Source organism: Xiphophorus maculatus, chromosome 15, assembly GCF_002775205.1.
Source record: "Xiphophorus maculatus strain JP 163 A chromosome 15, X_maculatus-5.0-male, whole genome shotgun sequence".
In the NCBI taxonomy this organism is placed as follows: domain Eukaryota; kingdom Metazoa; phylum Chordata; class Actinopteri; order Cyprinodontiformes; family Poeciliidae; genus Xiphophorus; species Xiphophorus maculatus.
Window position 1 is genome coordinate 21,121,873 of NC_036457.1, and position 19,649 is coordinate 21,141,521.

The window sequence follows — 19,649 nt, forward strand, 5'->3', positions numbered from 1 at the left end:
CAACCTCTTTGACTCCTTCCAGTCTGGTTTTCGTGCTCACCACAGCACAGAGACAGCCCTCGTAAAAGTGTTCAATGACATCCATATAAATACGGACTGTGGCAGAACCACAGTGCTGGTTCTGTTGGATCTCAGTGCAGCTTTTGACACTGTTGACCATGACATATTACTGAATCGACTGGAGAGTTGGGTCGGACTCTCCGGTCCAGTGCTTAACTGGTTTGAATCCTACATAAAGAACAGGGATTTCTTTGTTTCAATTGGAAACTTTTCATCAAAGAGGTCAAAGGTCACATATGGGGTACCCCAAGGTTCAATCCTAAGGCCAAGTTTATTCAATATTTATACGCTCCCACTAGCTCAGGTTATAACAGGAAATAATATTAGCTACCATAACTATGCAGATGACACACAGCTCTACATTACGATGTCACCAGGTGACCTTTGACCCCATCCAATCACTGAACAGATGCTAAGAACAGATAAATGTGTGGATGTGCCAAAACTTTCTCCAGCTGAACAGAAACAAAACTGAAGTTATTATTTTTGGACCTAAAGAGGAACGATCTAGAGTTATAGATCTAGAGTCAATGCACAGCTTCAGTTATTACAGCTAAAAACCAGCGATCAGCCCGAAACCTGGGAGTAGCGATGGACTCTGACCTGAACCTCCAGAGCCACATAAAGACAGTTACAAAGTCGGCCTTCTATCACCTGAAGAACATTTCCAGGATTAAAGGACTAATGTCTCAGCCAGATCTAGAGAAACTCATTAAATGCGTTCATCTTCAGTCGTATTGATTATTGCAGCAACGTCTTCACAGGTCTGTCCAACAAATTAATCGGTTTAACAGTTCTCACTAAAACCAGGAAGATAGAGCACATAACACCAGTTTTAAAGTCCCTCCACTGGCTCCCTGTAGCTCAAAGAATAGACTTTAAAATACTGTTGTTAGTTTATAAATCACTGAACGGCTTAGCACCACAATACATTAAAGATATGCTGTATCGACCTTCCAGAACCTCTCAGGTTCCGGTTCTGGTTTTGCTCTGCATCCCCAGAACCAGAACCAAACGAGGAGAAGCAACTTTCAGCATCTATGCACCACAAATCTGGAACAAACTTTTAGAAAACTGTAAAACAGCTGAAACACTGACTTCCTTTAAATCTAGACTAAATACCCACTTGTTTAGGATTGTATTTGAAACGTAACTAGTTACAAATTTCATGATGGAACCTGACTTAATGTCATGTATTGATTGTTGATTCTATGTTGCTTTGTGATTCTGTGTTTGTTATGATGTAAAGCACTTTGAAATGCCTTGCTGCTATACAAATAAAATTTGATTTTGATTTGATTTGTCTTTGCCTGCAGTATTTTTAAACACTTTTCAGTGAGACTTACTCTTTCCTCCAAAGTAACAGATGCCATGAAATCCAAAATTAAAGAAAAAATACATCTGGCTTATTGTGTGTCACGTCATTTAAAAAGTATACAATAAACATTCAGTTTGACAGTAAATAACTTCTTTATCTTTGCTTTATGGTAACACAGATTATTCATATAAGTGTAATTAAGAGACTAAGCATATCAGAACAGCATTAGCACTAATATTAACTGAATTGTTCCTCATTGTGACACCAGGGAGAACGTCACTTGGATACTAAAGAACTCCTGGCAACACCCACAATATTAAGCCAATGAACACATGAACATGGAACAATAAATCGAACACATGGATGCACTTTAGTCACATGGATACCAAGGACACAACTTTCCACTCTGACTTACACTGAATCACAGAGAGCACTGAATTATCCGTTATCTCTGCAAATCTATGAAAGCAAGCAAATTTGATTTGTTCATCACTGTTTTCTATATTGATTTGTTTAATAACAGAACTGAAAACATGGTTGAAGGTCAGCGTGTCTGTAATGAATCAGCAGAGCTGGATGGACAGACTGTGACCTCTTATGCCTTTAATGTTTTCGTCGTTTCTTTGTCAATTCTGATAATATGTGGAAATCTTCTTGTGATCATCTCTGTCGTTTACTTCAAGCAGCTCCACACTCCAACAAACTACCTCATCCTCTCTCTGGCTGTGACTGACCTGCTGGTTGGGGCTTTAGTTTTACCTTTCAGCACAATATTGTCTCTGAGCTCATGCTGGAATTCAAGTTATTTACTCTGCAAAATGCGAGGCCTGTTTGATATCTTACTGTGTGCATCATCTATTTTAAATCTGTGCTGTATATCCATTGACCGATATTATGCAGTGTGTCATCCTTTAACATATAAAAGTAAAATGAATGTTCGTGCAATTCTGGCCATGATCCTGGTGAGCTGGGCTCTTTCAGCTCTACTAGCTATAAGCATCACTGGACGTGGGATAAATCAAGGAAATCTCAGAAGGAGGTGTAATTTATTTACAGCTACAAAACAATTCAGTCCCGAAACCATTTTTGAATTTTACATTCCAGCTATTATAATTTTAACTATCTATCTTAAGATTTTTATGGTGGCGAAGAAGCAGGCGAGACAAATCCAGAACACTGTGAAGTCTGAAGCAGCTCTTAGTAAAACGGAGAATAAGGCCAACATAACTCTGGCTATAGTGATGGGAGTCTTCCTCATGTGTTGGACTCCTTTCTTTCTATCCATAGGTTTTTACAGTATGGGAATAGTCACAATACCAGTTGCAGCCATTGAAGGATTTAAATGGTTAGGATGGTCCAATTCTATGTTAAATCCTCTGGTTTATGCTTTTTTCTACAGGTGGTTCAGACGAGCTTTTACTATGATCATTTCTGGTCAAATATTTCAGGGAGATTTTTCCAATACAAAATTATTGTGATATATAAATAATATATTAATGGGTTTTTATTATTTTTTATGTCTGTTATTTCTGTCTCAACATTCAGGTCACTATGCATGTACAGTATGTATTTGATGTTTAATTGTGTATTATTGTGTTTTATCTGTGCAACACTTGTCTGTGAAAGTTGTTATATCAATAACATTTACATATATATAGCACTTCTAGAGATGTTATTTAAATTATTTTTTGTATTATGTTGTTCAGAAGTAGCAGTTTAGCTTTGACTATGAATGATTATAATAATTTATTAGGGCAGTTATTATTAAGACTATTACTTTAGGTCCAAAATGACTAAACCACTTGATTCACAAGAAAATATTAGTCTAATAGTTTAAGCTCAGTCATCATTTAGAAACGCCTGCGTGGTAAGATTAAGGATTTAAGTAATAGATGCATAAATAAGTCTGGCGTTGGAATCATTTGATTAGCAATACACTACACAATTTCTATTCTATTTAGAAGAGTTTATAAAATAAAATTCAACCTTACAGCAAAATTTATAGAAACTATAGTTTGTTCTTTTTTTTAACAAACTTGCAATGTTTTTTTTTTTAAAAAAAGAACTATAGTTTCTATAAAACTGTAGAAATATGAAACTAAAGCTACTAATGGTAAAACAGTAAATTTATAAGAAAAAACCGAACCAATAAAATCCTCCAATGATGTCACAGTTCAGTGTGAATATAGAATATTGAGCAACCAGATTCATTTCAAGAGGAATTTGGAGTGTGTTGGTTAGTTTCAACTAATTCAGATTTATTTACGGCAAAATATCCTGTTGATTCTTCACACAGCAATACCAGGAATATGGCTCCATAGCAGGTCCTTGGTGACCTCACCGTTTGCATTGGTGATAATCATCATAAGGGGTCATCATAATCATCACTGGGACACTCATCTCCCTCCACCACGATAAGGAGGCACCGAGAACACACACACCTATATACAGTATATATATTTCATAATTGTACAAACATTTTACACAATTCAAAATGTGTCCACAAAATTCCAGTGATCATAATATTATAATATTCTATTATATAATTATATTACTAATTAATAATTAAAATTATATCATAGCATCATAAGCATCACTGGATGTGAGATAGGTAATGAGAATCCTGGCTGGAGGTGCAGGATATTGCCACTTTCAAAAGAATTCAAAAGTGGACCTATTTTTGGGTTTTTGTTGTAATTTTCAGCTCTTATAATTTTAACAGTTTATCTAAAGATTTTGATGGTGGCAAAGAAGCAGGGAAGACAAATCCAGAACACGAGCGTAGGGCGAATGACTGAGTAGTCGGTTAAGGCCAAGAGGCTGCTATCAATTCTTGTTATTTTTTCATACAAACGACACATGGAGCTGTCTGATGAAAGGGAAACATGGCTGACACAAGACAGGAAAGGCTTTCAGCATGCTTAATTTTTATAGCAATCATTAGAGCATACAGTCATCTGGACCTTTGCTAATCTACATTTATGACAATTCTGAAATTATGTAATCATTTTAAATTTGCAAGGCATATTTTAAGTTAAACTGTTGTCTTAGTTTTAATAGTAAAATATTCCTTTCTTACAATATATACAACTAAAAGCAGATGTACTATATGTATGCACTGTATGAATAGACAATTTTTCATGTCCCCGTGACATTTAATATGACTGAGCTTTTCTGTTCATGCCAGAATTACTACAATAATTTCTGTTGCTAAATAAATAGAATACATAAAAGAGAGAGACAGGACATTTTAAAAAATTTTTATTACTTTCTTCAAAGTCACAAGTTCACATATATACTGAACAAAAATATAAACGCCTCATGTCCAATATTGTTTCCATGTGGAGTTACGGGTAAATGAGCATTATCTGACATTTTAATTGTACAAAAGTAATATTTTTCTTGATTTATGAATAATTTTTAATCCAACTTGCTGTCAGTGAGCATTACTCTGTGAGTTGTTCTTTTACTCAATGCATGGGTGGGGCATGTCCAGTGGGTGATCAGACAAAATGAGCAACAACTGGACAATTCTTGGACTGGGGACAATAAAAGGCCACCCCAAAATGTCAAATTTTGTCACAAGTCATAATGCATGCAGGGATGTCCAGCAGAGTAGTAGCTGCCTGGCTCAATGTCCATTATTAGACCACTGGCCGTTTAAGAGTTTGTTTCCAACAGACTGGCACCACTTCAAGTCGACCTCATCCTTGTCGGCCACGTGTGACCACTCCAGCACAAGATCGCCACATCCGGCTCATCAACCTGCAGAACTGGCCAAGACCAGCGGCACACGCAGCTCATCAGACTATTGCTCTGCACAACAGACACATCACACCTCAGACTGTCTGTAACCGCCTATGAGAAACCAACTGGGTCAAAATCAAATTCCTCAAACTGACCCCGATCATGTTCAAAGGACTGTCAATCTGCCAGAAATGGCCAAACCACGATGTTGTCAATGCTGATACGAAGATCAATAATTACTGAAAATATACTTTGAATTTCTCTATATTGCGTAATCCAAATGTTCATAAAACTCTTCTGGGGCGTTTATATTTTTGTTCAGTGTATTTCCACAGTATTAGGTAGATTTTTTTTTTGAGTCAAGTGTTTTGGGTTTCCTTCCGCAATCTTCTAGTAAGAGTTTGCTAGAACTTTGGCCCATTACTCTTGATAGAAGATTTGTAGATCTCTTTGCTTACAAGACTCCATTTATCTCTGCACATAAATATTTTAAAGTACTGATATTCCTGTGATGTCACAGAATAGTAAATATATTTCCCAATTAACTCTTTTATAATCATCTTATTTTGGGGGTAATTTTCCCCTTATGATGCTCTTTGAATTGCACATGCAAACCATAACACTGTGATTTTACACTTATAATTAAAATTAACAGCAGCGTTATATATTTAAAGACATACAAGTTCATTAAAATGCTACTTCACAGTTTCCTTCACAAATTATTGCCATTGAACCTCACATTCAAGATATCACACCTGTATATGTGATTGAATAAAAATAACAAAGATAAGATACATTTCAGCTTTACAAGTGAACAGATTATTTGTACAGAATCAGGTGTTGGAAAATGCCTCTGATCCACTACTGCTGGTGTTTGAGTTTCCAACTGGTGAAGCATGGTAACCATCTGGAACATAAACAATAAATTGTAAGGAAAGTGGTTTTAAGGTAGCAAAAAAGATGGAGAAAGTAAAACAACTTACTCCTTCCTCTGCGAAGTCGACCAAAAACGCTACTCAGAGCTGAAGTTCCACCACTGGTGCTCTAAAATAACAAATGTGTAAAAAAAAAAAAAAAAAAAAAGGAGCAATTACAGAAAAAAGTTAATATTTAAATGTAATTTGATGATGCAACACTTCAGTAAAACACATTATCTGTTGATCTGATGTCAGGTTAAATTGATTGTTTGCAACATTTTTGCAGTGCTTCAGCAAATTACAACTTACTCTTGTTCGATTAGAGGTCGCGCTTAGAGCTGGTATTTTTCTTAATATCAGGGAACGGATCTGCAGACAGACAAACATGTTAGTGATAAATCCAGTACAAACTGTTTTACAAATTGATAAAACAAAATATGCATTTGTGTAATATTTCCTACCTTTTTAAAATAGCTAACTATTATACAGACTACAGTACTGTTAGATTCTTGGCAAGTTATCCAAAAGGTTAAGACATATCTTTGTTAGACTAATGTAAAACCAAAGAACAATGTTTTATTATTAGTAGTATTATTATAATAATTTTGTATTAGCTGGTCTTTTAAAGAAAACATACCTTGGAATCAAACAAAGTCCCAAACACCAAAATAAAGAAACCCTGTAGAGAGTAAAACATTTGTTAAAAAAAGATTAAAATGCCAGTTTTAAATTTGTAACCAACTCAAACACAAATGAAAATACCTGTAAGGAGTTGAAGAAAGCAAAAGCAACATGGATCCCTCCATTTGTTGGGTCCACCATGGTTCCAATTCCCAAACACCAGGTCAGTCCGAATAGTGGACTCAGTATAGCCACACATCTTAGAATCACTACCAAGGCGTGTTTCTCGTCTGCCTGGTTTGTGTTTCTTCTTCTGAGCATCTTGTACAAAACCACCAGAATGACCAAAATATTGAACACAACTATGGCCAAGGCAGGGATCACTAAGGCCAGGAGGGCCTTGGTCTTTGTCCAGTTTAGCCAACAAGCTAGATCTTCCCTTACATATCCACCCCCAGGTGCAGTGGCAGCAACTGTAGTAACAGCTATGATCAGAGGGCAAACGTATCCCACAGTCAAGCCAATGGCGAACATGGTCCATTTGGACATTTGGGAGAAGACCAAGACTGACCGGTACAAGAGCAGCAGGCTTGAGTCAAGCATCCAAAAGAACATGGCGAGATAGAAAAAGTGCATGAAAAAGGTCGCTGCACTGCACGGTCCAACTGGAACTTTGTAGTCCTCGCCTGGGTTTTCTGCAGGGTTCTTTGAAATAGCGGCTCCAATGATGAAACAGATGTCAGCAATCAGCAAGGACAGGGCTGTGTTAACAATGGCAACATGGCGCATAAAGGCAGTGCTGTTTTTGGTAAGGGGTCGCCATACAATTCCTTCAATGATGAGACAAATAATTAAGCTGATCATTGATATTCCAACACCGATATATGTCATTATATCCAGTAATAATCGTAGTTCTTCAGGGATGGCAGTTGACATAAGAATTGAGAACGATGTGAGATGGTTGCAGGTGCAGGTTACAGTATCGTTTATATCAGAAACAAACCTGCAGCCCTGGTCATCCCAGGCACCAAGATTATCTAAGAGGCTAAAATTCCAGAAGACGCACTGAGGATTCAGTTCCAGAGTGGTATTGAACTTTTGATAGCTCAGAGTGACGTTCCGAATGGTTTCATTTAATTTTACAAGCAGGACAGCAGCATTGATGGCATTGTCAGGTTTAGTTTCATTGCTGGTGGTGTCGGACGCAGTAAGGTTAAACGAAGAATTCCGTGACGGCATAATGTTGTGGAGGGTGGAGAATACAATCGTGGTAATAAAGACGTCACTGAGGCCTGTATTTTGAAGGTTTATGGAGACATTGGAGGTCAAGGCATCACTGAAAGAGTTGCTAAATTTGGACCTGCCCATCTGGATACGTCGAGAACTTAAAGTAAAATTTCCATCCAGTTTGTTAGAGATTGTCTCCATTGAGCCAAGAAGTGCTGAGCTAGAATTTTGGGTTTCATTTGAGTTCAGAAAGTTCCAGGAGTCTTTTGCATCATCACTAATGAGGACATCGACAGTATCTAGCACATTCTGTGGATGAGAAATAAAATATTGGGAGTGTAAAATGTACAAAAACTTATTTGTACCTATTTATGAAGAGGTTAAAAATATAGATCGCTCCACATACCTTCATAACGTCTTTAGTAACCACTTTTGAAACCTCTGCGATTATATTTAATATGTTAACAATAGCTGATATTGTTGCTGAAGATTGTGAAATTTTCTTCTCCTCTTCTGAGACAACCTTACTTAGATTTGTTGAAAATACCTGAATCTCTTCTTCCTTCAGATCCTAAGACAATGAAATGTGCAAAAAGAAGATATCAAAAATTGGTCAAGCAATTCGATTTCAAGTTTATACTTGACTTTATTCTCTGGTGGTCTCTTGGTGACCACAAGAGAAACCGAATGAGAACAAAGTTCTTATTTGTAATTTTTTATCAAGATCCATTCATGGTTGTTGTAACGTAAGTCAGAATAGAGGAGTTCAGTGGCATGTGGGATAGTTGGTGGTAGTGCAATCCTAACGACTTGATGCCAAGAGTAGAGTTCTGAATTTATATAAAGTTTTTTTTAGATGCCGTATGTTATTACATTTGCTCAATGACTACAAAGAGGTCTATAGTGAAGAAGCATTTTCTTCCACAGCAATGAAAGTAATTTGTGGAACTTTGTGTGAAGCATTCGTGAAACGAAGCCATTTTCCATAGCCACAAAAGAGGCATTAAGCATTTGTGAAATAAAGCCGTTTATCAAGCAAATGTGCAATATCAATCTTATGGCACTAACTTAACATTTTGAAACACAGCTAACTGTCTATAGACTGATTTCTTTTTAATTTTAGGCATTAAGAAACTGATCCGAATTGTGCCAGGTCTTGAAGAAACAGTGACTAGAAAGACGGATGTGCTGTGAAAACACTAGCTGTTGGGGCAAGTCCAAAAGGATCTAGGTTGGGCCGTAGTCTGTGATATTTTTCCATCAGTTATAAGTTATAAATGGTTTCTCCTTCCTAGCCGCTGTAACTCCACAAACTGTTTTCATTGTCTAATGTTTTTGTTTCATTAATCTTACATGATACAAACCTTATAGAATTGTTATTGGATTGGAATAATGATTCTTATGCTCAAGATTACTTTGATTTGGCAGGTTTTGGAGGGGCTGCTTGAAAAAAAATGTTTAGTGGAACACCTTGACACAAATGATTTGTATCAAGTTATTAACTCTACTGAACATCCTATTTTTTTTGGAACAGAGGATCCCAGGTACTTGATTGGGTTAAGGGTCTAAACCTCTGGTGAATGGCTGAAATCCATGAATATTTGTGCATCCCTCAACAGAATTTGATGAATATGATTTTAATAGTTCATACACCAAATATACAGAGTAGAAGGCCTCTTGACCCAACCTCAAAGGCAAAAATCCAAGGTTTTTACTTATTTCTGCTATTGGGTGTACAGCCAATCAATGCCAAGGAAAATGAGGGGTGCCGCTGGATTGGCTGCTTTGCAAAAATAGCCTGTCAAGTAGCATTGTGTCTAGATATTCCAGCTTTCCAAGCTGCCACACCTTTTAAATATTTTAGATTTGCTGTATGAAAAATCCGCAAACATGCTGGGGCTCCACTTTGCTTTCTCTGATGTCTTTGATTTTTGTTTCTAACTACACCTTCAACAGTTCTCTTAAAACCCTGTGATGGAATGTGACAACTAGAGTTGCTAAGATGGAACAAATGGCACACAATTAAGATGTTAAGAAGACACCGAGAGGAATATATTGGTCCTTTTCAACACTTCAAATGAGGGTTACTAAGTTGTTAATCATATATGGTGCTGATTTCAGTAGGAAGCAACAAAAACAATTTATAGGCAAATCTATAAATTGTTGCAGGTCTGCATCATAACATCAACCATACTGTAATTCATGAAAAATACTATAGTATAAAGCTACCTACCACTGAATTAATAAGTAATTCATTGATCTTGGTTACAATGCAGGAGTCCTCCACAAGTTTCCATTCTCCTGATGCCTGACACACTGCACTCTTGTGCCCCTCCAAGCCAACAGGGCACATTGCGGTTGCTTTGTCACCGGTTCGTCCAGACCCATACACATCATTGTAACATACCCTAGCTTAAAGGTGCAAAAATATATACAATCAATGAAAACAAAACTAAAAGAGAACAAAATATTTCATGTTTCAAATGCTACACTTACGATCTGTAAAAATCGTCAGGGTTGCTGTTGCGCTATAAGTCTCGTCTTCAGCAACTTTACATGTGAATAGTTTTGTTTGTGCACTGCAGCTTTGCATTGGATATTCATACTTGATGCAGCCTGGATCTGCACCGGCAACTGTGGACATTTAAAATGTTTATGAAGAACTCTGAGCTACACTGATCAGCTGAGCAATATACAGCACATTTGTTTCATACTTACCTGAAGTTAAAAGCGTTGAACCATCATACCACCTGACAGTATAAGGGGACTGCACACAGCAGACGACTGGTTCTTTTTTTCCTTCTTTGCATTTCGCCAACATTGTTTGCTGGACTCGCACATTAGGAGCTGATCTGATCTCATTTGTTCCCACATTTCTGTCTTGGATGAAAGTAATATTGTCTCCTTGCACTGAGCATTCATAATTTCCTGTAGTTAAAAATTCATCAGAGTGTTTATTGATTTAATCAAGTCCAAGCAGAAGAATTGCATGAATACTTGATCATGTTGATGCTAATAACTAACTCGTTTTGATTATACGGTGTAACTATAACTCAAAGGAGAGTGGTTTGCTTGCAACTGGAAGGTTGTGGGTTCGATTACCTGCCACACGATGTGCTTTTGGGCACATCTGTGTTTGGTTGTGAACATATTAGTAAGAGGCTGGGTGAATGTGGCTTGACTGTAAAAGTAACATTTCCTTACTAAAATGTGCATATTGTAGTCTTTAGACAAGGGTCCTTTGTTCTTAAAATCTAATCTAAATGAGTCGAGTTCTGACCTGCCATCTGTTTTCTGTTGTTTGCATAAATATTGTTACTTTTTTGATCTGATAATTAAATCGGTTTTACAAAAACCAATAGATCGGTTACAGAGGGTTTGAAGTGCTTGTGCTGGACTTCTAACCAAGTTGTCTTACCCTAGTTTCACCTGTTTTTGGATTGTTCCAATTCTTTATTGGACAATGTGGTGATTATTGCTTCCTGGCCCAGTATTTGGTTTAGATTCTGTTCATACTACTAGTTTACTTGGATGTCAGAATAGGATTTGGTGCTTGCCTCCCCAATTCTCTTCTCTCTTCAGAAAACTCGACAACCTTCTGGACTGACTGACTTAGAAATGAGTCTCTCTCCTCTACACAGCTTAATTAAGAAGTTTTACAACACAAGACAAGCACAGGTAATCTTCTCATGTTTTGAAATTATTCACTTTCATCTGTTACAAAATAGCTGGAAACCTTCCTTGTTCTGTGTGATATTTGGATCCAGTCATTTTTTGGAATTTTTCTGGATGGGAAAAACAACTGTCACAGCTGGATTGGGCATTAAAACATGACTTTTGTGTAATGTTATTGTGATGGAAAGTGACTTAAAGAATTGTCCCTAAACTCTCAAGACGCATACTTTAACAAAGGCTGTACTGTAATATTTAAATTTCACAATTTAGTAGTATTTTTTAACTTGATAAATTTGTTTTTAACTTACCAGCATCACCAAGAATAACGTTTTCCACTGCCAGCTTGTACTGACTTTCAGAAATAAACGGTTTGTGCCGATGTGACCCGATTACAACATTGTTAAATTTCCATACAGGATTCTTAGTGTTTCCCATTTTGGCCTCGGTAGGGTCACATGTCAGTGTCATGGTTTTACCAGTATAAATGAACTCAGTTACATCTGACCCAAGATGAGTTGAACCTTTAAGAGAAAATTAGGTCAGTTACTTTTTTCCTCTTTTTGAATATATTTCTAGGTATTTTAGACTTACTGTAGTACTTTGCAGTCACTGAGCCAATAACAGGAGCAATTGATATCAATGCTGCCGGGAGTTTTGAATTGACTGAATTCAGCGCAGTCACATCAAATGATTCAGATTTGACCTTGACAGTAAAATCTGTTACAACACTTCCTTTCCTTCAGGGAAAAGAAAACCAATAACATTGTATTGAAACACACATTAAGACTACTGACTTAACATTTACTTTTAATGAAGAAACATATATACCTGAATTTTGTCACAGAAACATTAAGGAAGCCATTCAGTTTGCGATACTGCTGCTCAAGCTGCACAAGAAAAAAAATCTGATTAATTATATCAACATTAATGGACACCTAAAACCTGTTACTGAAATATAAAATACTCACCAATACAGTGATATTTCTTGAAAGGATTTTGTATTCAGGACTGTCTGGATTGTTGTACTGCTCTATAAAATCCATATTCAGTTCAACTGACATGTTTATTGCTGTTTGTTTGAAATAAGATGGATAATTTTACTTTCAGGGTTTCTCAAAACAAATATTACACATAAAACACAGATCCTATAAAAATGAATGGGTATAAATAAATATAAATATCCACCCTGCTCAAGCATCAAACACCTTCCTTAAATGAAAAAATATACATATACAGATTTGTAGATTGACACAAACAGATTTGAGTTTGCATCTTCCTTACTGTGAGGTAATTAGTTTCTAGTGAGTCTTTCATTATGAAAGAATTAATATGTTTAAAAATTTTCTGTACTATCATACTGTAAGCTGTAATAGCTGGTCTGTGGGTAACAAGTTCATCACTTCAAAACCAATGATGGCATTTGACAGTGTATGTTAGATATTATTTCTGAAAACTACATAGCAAGATATCCATCCAGGTCTGATTCTTGTCCATTTTTATCCTGCAATGAACAACTCTACTGCTGTCCATGTTTCCTCTTCTAATCACCTTTCAGTCTCAACAACTGTAAACAGAGGGCTACTTGCAAAGATATTCTGCAAGCACAGAGGTGATTGAAGTGGAAAGAAAGAAGTTCTTTCTGGCCAGAACATTGTAGACTTTTGAATGGAGACCCCCTGTGAATTAAATATATAGTAAGTCCCTCTTACTGTGTGATTTATCAGTGTAGTAACTTACTTCAGATTTCTCACCAATCACACAATAATTGTCAGACACTACCACAGAAAAAAAACTGTTCCACAAAGACTGAAACAAGAACAAGCTAAGAACATACATTAAGACTATTGACTTAACATGTACTTTTATTGAAGAAAATATATACCAGAGCTGCAAGAACTGAATGAGGGGATTTTTTTCCCCTAGATTTTCTGGGAGAGAAAACATTTACCTGTTCTTACAGTGTATGAACAGGTAAATGTTCATACACTGTAAGGTAAAACCTAAAGATTTTATGATTTTGACATTGCACTGTGTGACAAAATGTGACGGAGGAGCCGTCACGAGCTGGGACTTAGAGTCCGTGCCAGCATGCCCACACAACCGCGCACACACGCCGACAAACACATCCATAATCACTAACTTACTTTTGTTGCAGCTTGGACTGGGGCGGTTCATCGTGGGTGCACACTAGGGGTTGAACCAATTAGTCGACTAGTCGACTAGTCGACTCTAGGACGTCTCGCGAGTTTTTACATTTCATGTCGACTAGTCGCAGTCATGTGATTGCCGGTGGTGACAGCCTGTGCTGATCTGACAGCACAGTATACGTCACAAGACAGAAGAAAAATAAGTTAATACATTAGTTTAAATGATATGTAGATGGATGCATATTTGTGGTTTTACAGTGTTTTTAAAAGGAGATGGAGTTGCAGCTGCAGTCCACTACAAAACACGAGCCGTCTAAAACTCGCCCCCTTCCCGCTAAGGATGTCACTTAGCCGGCTCGCGAGTGTCTTTGTCACAACGATCTAACTAATACATTATGATGTTATGTTGCTGATTAAATAAAGATCTGCGGTAATGACAGCTGCTGATTAAATAAAAGCCTGTAGTTGGTAATGACAGTGTATACTTGTCTGACATATATATAGCCGTGAGTTCGTGCTAAGAATGACACTTCGTGCTTAGAAGTGTCATCGGATCAGCTGTCAGAGTGTATGACACTCTGACAGCTGATCTGACAGAACACTGGCTACAAAATGGCGTCTTCAAAACAGATCGAGGACAAAACCTGCATCTTGTCAAACAGGTAGAAATTACTGGGTCCTTGTATGACAATGTGCTCTTAGCGAACTCTTAGCGAAGAGAATATTGACAGCGAGTGAACTTTATTTACCCCCCGCCCCCGTGCCACCTCTTTTTATTGTTTTTACATGCCATCTAAAAGATGTGCGTTTCCTTTTGAATGTTGGTTTCCCAGCAACTTATTATTTATCATAAACTATCCCGATGTTTTGTTGTTTCACTTGTTGCTGTTCTGTGTAAATGCCGTATTTTTCCGTGAAAACGGGTAATAAAGCCTCTACGTTACTCCAAAGTTTGCGTCTTGCGTTGCCATGACGTCACAACGACTAGTCAACTCGACATCGACTCGACTTTTATCATGTTGACGCTGACTAGAAAATATCTTAAATCGTTCAATCTGCTGAGTCAGCAGAGCTTCCAGCATCCGGCGGAGGAGAAGCAGGTGGTTTCGTTGAATTCAGTTGTAACCAAACGGGATCTGTTCATAACAAGTTTGGCTTGTGATGTTCCAAAAGCTCCATGTAGTCAGTGTGATAATTTGACTCCTATAGTAACTATCCAGAGATCATCAGCATCAGCCGGTGTTTAGAAAAAAAAAAGTCAGACCCGACTTTGTGCAACAAACTTTTCCCTGCTGCTCACGAAGAATCTCCATAATAGATTTAGTAAAAGCAGGAGAAGGGGAGAGTGTGTGTGTGTGTGTGGTCATTATTTGCCGTGAAAATAGCTAATAAAGCCTCCAAGTAGTTGTGAAGGGTTTTTGCGCTTACGTCACTATGACGTCACCGCGACTAGTCGACATCGACTCGACTATTATCATGATGTAGTCGACCTTAAAAAATATGTAGTCGTTCAACCCCTAGTGCACACGCGGTGTTCCTGCTTCAGTTAAACATTCATTCTAACCTATTTTTAGCATTAAACGTTTTCCCGGTTTTGTTTTCAAGTAGGGTGTTTCCGGATTGTGGCGTGCCGGGAGGGAGTCACATGAGGAGGTGATGTCATCAGAGCGCACTGGGTGTTGTCTATTAAATTGAGTATTGTATTTTGTTTACAAGTTTATTTATTTATTTTTTCTATTATTATTATTTTGTATACTTTACAAACTTCAAACTGATTTGAAGTTTGATTCAAATCAGAGTCAAACTTCTGATTTGAGTTAGAAATAATTAGTATTTTTGCTAGTTTGGATTGTCTGTGGGCGAAGCCTGTGGCTTTAAAAGCAGGGCTCTGCTCCACAGGAGGCAGTCTGTGGTTAGACTCTTGAAGAAGTCACGCTGGAGGTGATGGACTATTGCAAGTGAAGGTACTAATGATTATTTAACCTGCTCTGGATGTCCTTTGTGTGTGATCTGCACCTACCATCTTTGTGAGAGCTAAATAAATCCTCTTAAACGATCTCCGACTTGGAACAGTCATTTTTTTTTTGGACTAAATCATAATAGAACCCCGTCACACAAAACAAGTATGGTTTAATTTCACAAATAACAATGTTCCTGCTTCCACACCACAAGTGTCCAGACATTTAGTAAAATGGGCCAAAATCATCAACTCAAAAGTACTCAGGCATAAAACTTTTTAAAAAAAACTAAAAATCAAAAAGTTTTGATATTTTTTTTCTATTTAATAAACTAAGTATAAAATATTTTAATTAAATAATGAAGAAGGTCAGATTTTTTGTAGTAAAGGACTGTGTAAATCATTGTTGAACAAAAACTTCAAAAGGGAACATATTACTGACCTATTCTGTCAGTAACATGTTTCCGTTACTGACAGAAAAGCAATCCTTTTACTAATTTATTTTAGGGTCGATTGAAGAAACCTGCAAAAAATATGGTATATCTTTAGCAATAAATATGTGATTTAGGTCACTATTATTTTATTTGGCTTTAGAGCCTAAGTCAATGGAGAGTTGTGGTCCAATCAACCTTGAAATGAAAGGAAAATCAGAAAACTTGGTTATTAGAAGATAGAAACTTTGTGCTGTTTCTAACATTTTTGTGAGGAGACCTCAGTACAGCATTTGACACTGTTGAACATGATATTACTGAAATTCCAGGTACAACTCTCCAGTCCAGTATACAACTGGTTCAAATCTAAGTAACTGACCTTTGTATCAGTTAGGGTTAAAACAAACCACCTCCTAACACAAATTCATAAAACCCATTTTAAGCAGAGTAGAAGAATATATACATACAGTATATATATATGTGTGTGGGGGGGGATGTCGGGGTGTGTGTGTGTGTGTGTGTGAGTTTCTGTGTGTAAAATGAATAATTTGTTAGAAACCGTAAGATATTTGGTGCCAATGTGTTTTAAGTAAACTCGCCTATTAAAAGTCACTTACCTGATACAACTGTCACTGTAGTACTCGTAATCGTTGTTCCAGATGTTGTAGTATTCATGACTGTTGTTCTGGGTGTTGTAGTATCTACCACTGTAGTTCCAGTTGTTGTAGTTTCTACCACTGTAGTTCTGGATGTTGTAGTATCTACCACTGTAGTTCCGGTTGTTGTAGTTTCTACCACTGTAGTTCCGGATGTTGTAGTATCTACCACTGTTGTTCCGGGTGTTGTAGTATTCATGACTGTTGTACCAGATGTTGTAGTATTCATGACTGTTGTTTCAGGTGTTGTAGTATTCATGACTGTTGTTCCAGGTGTTGTAGTATCTACCACTGTAGTTCCAGGTGTTGTAGTATTCATGACTGTTGTACCAGATGTTGTAGTATTCATGACTGTTGTTCCAGGTGTTGTAGTATTCATGATTGTTGTTTCAGGTGTTGTAGTATCTACCACTGTTGTTCCAGGCGTTGTAGTATCTACCACTGTTGTTCCAGGCGTTGTAGTATTCATGACTGTTGTTCCAGGTGTTGTAGTATCTACCACTGTAGTTCCAGGTGTTGTAGTATTCATGACTGTTGTTCCAGGTGTTGTAGTATCTACCACTGTAGTTCCAGGTGTTGTAGTATTCATGACTGTTGTTCCAGGTGTTGTAGTATTCATGACTGTTGTTCCAGGTGTTGTAGTATCTACCACTGTAGTTCCAGGTGCTGTAGTATTCATGACTGTTGTTGCAGGTGTTGTTATATTCATGACTGTAGTTCCAGGTGTTGTAGTATTCATGACTGTAGTTCCAGGTGTTGTAGTATCTACCACTGTAGTTCCAGGTGCTGTAGTATTCATGACTGTTGTTGCAGGTGTTGTTATATTCATGACTGTAGTTCCAGGTGTTGTAGTATTCATGACTGTTGTTCCAGGTGTTGTAGTATTCACGACTGTTGTTCCAAGTGTTGTTATATTCATGACTGTTGTTCCAGGTGTTGTAGTATTCATGACTGTTGTTCCAGGTGTTGTAGTATTCATGACTGTTGTTCCAAGTGTTGTTATATTCATGACTGTTGTTCCAGGTGTTGTAGTATTCATGACTGTTGTTCCAGGTGTTGTAGTATTCATGACTGTTGTTCCAGGTGTTGTAGTATTCATGACTGTTGTTCCAAGTGTTGTTATATTCATGACTGTTGTTCCAGGTGTTGTAGTATTCATGACTGTTGTTCCAGGTGTTGTAGTATTCATGACTGTAGTAACAGGTGTTGTAGTATTCATGACTGTTGTTCCAGGTGTTGTAGTATTCATGACTGTTGTTGCAGGTGTTGTAGTATTCATGACTGTTGTTCCAAGTGTTGTTATATTCATGACTGTTGTTCCAGGCGTTGTAGTATTCATGACTGTTGTTCCAAGTGTTGTTATATTCATGACTGTTGTTCCAGGCGTTGTAGTATTCATGACTGTTGTTCCAGGTGTTGTAGTATTCATGACTGTTGTGGCAGGTGTTGTAGTATTCATGACTGTTGTTCCAGGTGTGGTAGTATTCATCATCTCTGCATTTGGCACAAATAATAATGGATTAAAAACTTAACAGCTAATAACAAACCGAAGGATTTCAGTTCAGAATCCCACTGGCAATAAATCCACCTTTGCAAACAATTTCAAACTTTTAAAGATATTTTGGAGTCATTTTTATTGCTACAAAACAGATATATTAGATTTATTGGTCAACCTGATGGATTTGCTAAATAAGCATGAAGCAATTTTTAGATAACTCCTCAATAACTTAGAATCCTAAGACTGCACAACTATCATTGTTTATAATAATAGTAATTATTATCATTATTATTATTATTATTATTGCTATTATTACTAATAATTATTATATGATTGTAATTATTATTATTATAGCATTATTATTAAGCAAATAATTATTATTCCTAGAATGAATAAAAATGTTAGCAAACTGTATAAACTGCATACTTAAATATCTGTCAAAAATATTTTCTTGTTGGAACATTTACACAACAAAGAATACATCAGTGCTATGTTAAATTAAATTAGTTAAAATAGACAATATTCAATTAAGTTTTCAATTAGCTCTAATACAGGTTGGAAAACCTGTATGTTGCAGTATAGCAGAAGGAAGAGTATAGTATTTCTCACCTGTTGTTGGTGATTGTGTCGGGCAGGAATCAAGATCTGTTGAAAGAGACCAAATAATTTAATAATTAATGATCAAATAATTAAATAACCAAGTAAAATAAAACTTGCCACTCCCACCTGACAGTGGCTGGCAATAAGTATTATTTGGAAGAAGTGCATTGATGCATCCACAGGTACTGCCTTGAACGTTGCTGCATTGGCCATAAGTGGAGCACATGTCACAAGGCCAGCCATACTGAGCCTCACATCTGCACTGGTAGCTGGTATTATAGGGGGAGCACACTGAAAACGAGACAGGCTGTTTATTTTAAGTTATTAATAAAACATTCAATATAATGTGTCTATATTGTTAAAGTTACAGTTATTACCTGTAGAGATGTTAATAACAGAGATCAGTAGACGGCTACTGAGGCCGATAGGGGAGGTGATGTTTCTCAGCTCTTCTACAGCTCTAACGTCTGTGGTTTTCAGCTCAAAGGAAAGCAGGTATTGACGGATCTCTGGTGAGGTTGTGTCAGCTGAAAATAATGATAACGTACAGAATTTACACTGCAATAAATGCAGGGCATATTTATCAAACTCACATGGTCCTGTGGGTTAACCTCACACAATACAATTTAAGACTTACTTGTTGGTATCACCGTCGTTGATGTTCGAGGGCATGCTGTAAAGTCTGAAAAAATAAAAAGAGACTTTAACTTTAGATATTATCTAAAGTTAAAGTTATCCTGAGTATGTTATGAGTTATTTTTTGTACAGTGGCAAAGTAACATCTAGATTTACATC

General features: G+C 36.9%; 2 protein-coding genes across 3 annotated transcripts in view; one reads left to right on the plus strand and one right to left on the minus strand.

Annotated features, from left to right (window-relative positions):
• The first annotated feature begins 1,911 nt into the window (after positions 1-1,911).
• Positions 1,912-2,856, plus strand: LOC111611461 (trace amine-associated receptor 1-like). Its single transcript, XM_023348320.1, has one exon. The coding sequence runs from the start codon at positions 1,912-1,914 to the stop codon at positions 2,854-2,856; it is 945 nt and encodes a 314-aa protein (XP_023204088.1).
• Positions 2,857-4,622: 1,766 nt separating this feature from the next.
• LOC106700421 (uncharacterized threonine-rich GPI-anchored glycoprotein PJ4664.02-like) overlaps positions 4,623-19,649 on the minus strand; it is a 28,978-nt gene continuing 13,951 nt past the window's right edge. For both annotated transcript variants that reach the window (XM_023348103.1, XM_023348101.1), the window contains 18 exons: positions 19,492-19,536; positions 19,232-19,381; positions 18,981-19,145; positions 18,864-18,899; positions 16,718-18,250; positions 12,534-12,634; positions 12,394-12,452; positions 12,157-12,302; positions 11,874-12,086; positions 10,609-10,818; positions 10,387-10,524; positions 10,124-10,302; positions 8,297-8,461; positions 6,805-8,199; positions 6,680-6,721; positions 6,352-6,411; positions 6,109-6,169; positions 4,623-6,032 (listed from right to left, as the gene is read on the minus strand). In XM_023348103.1, coding sequence (XP_023203871.1) covers positions 5,959-6,032; positions 6,109-6,169; positions 6,352-6,411; positions 6,680-6,721; positions 6,805-8,199; positions 8,297-8,461; positions 10,124-10,302; positions 10,387-10,524; positions 10,609-10,818; positions 11,874-12,086; positions 12,157-12,302; positions 12,394-12,452; positions 12,534-12,634; positions 16,718-18,250; positions 18,864-18,899; positions 18,981-19,145; positions 19,232-19,381; positions 19,492-19,536 — 4,772 coding nt within the window. In that variant the 3' untranslated portion in view covers positions 4,623-5,958. The remainder of the gene's footprint in view (positions 6,033-6,108; positions 6,170-6,351; positions 6,412-6,679; positions 6,722-6,804; positions 8,200-8,296; positions 8,462-10,123; positions 10,303-10,386; positions 10,525-10,608; positions 10,819-11,873; positions 12,087-12,156; positions 12,303-12,393; positions 12,453-12,533; positions 12,635-16,717; positions 18,251-18,863; positions 18,900-18,980; positions 19,146-19,231; positions 19,382-19,491; positions 19,537-19,649) is intronic.

Excerpts from the sequence above, each read along its gene's own strand:
- LOC111611461 (XM_023348320.1), top strand. The coding sequence starts at position 1,912 with ATGGTTGAAGGTCAGCGTGTCTGTAATGAATCAGCAGAGCTGGATGGA.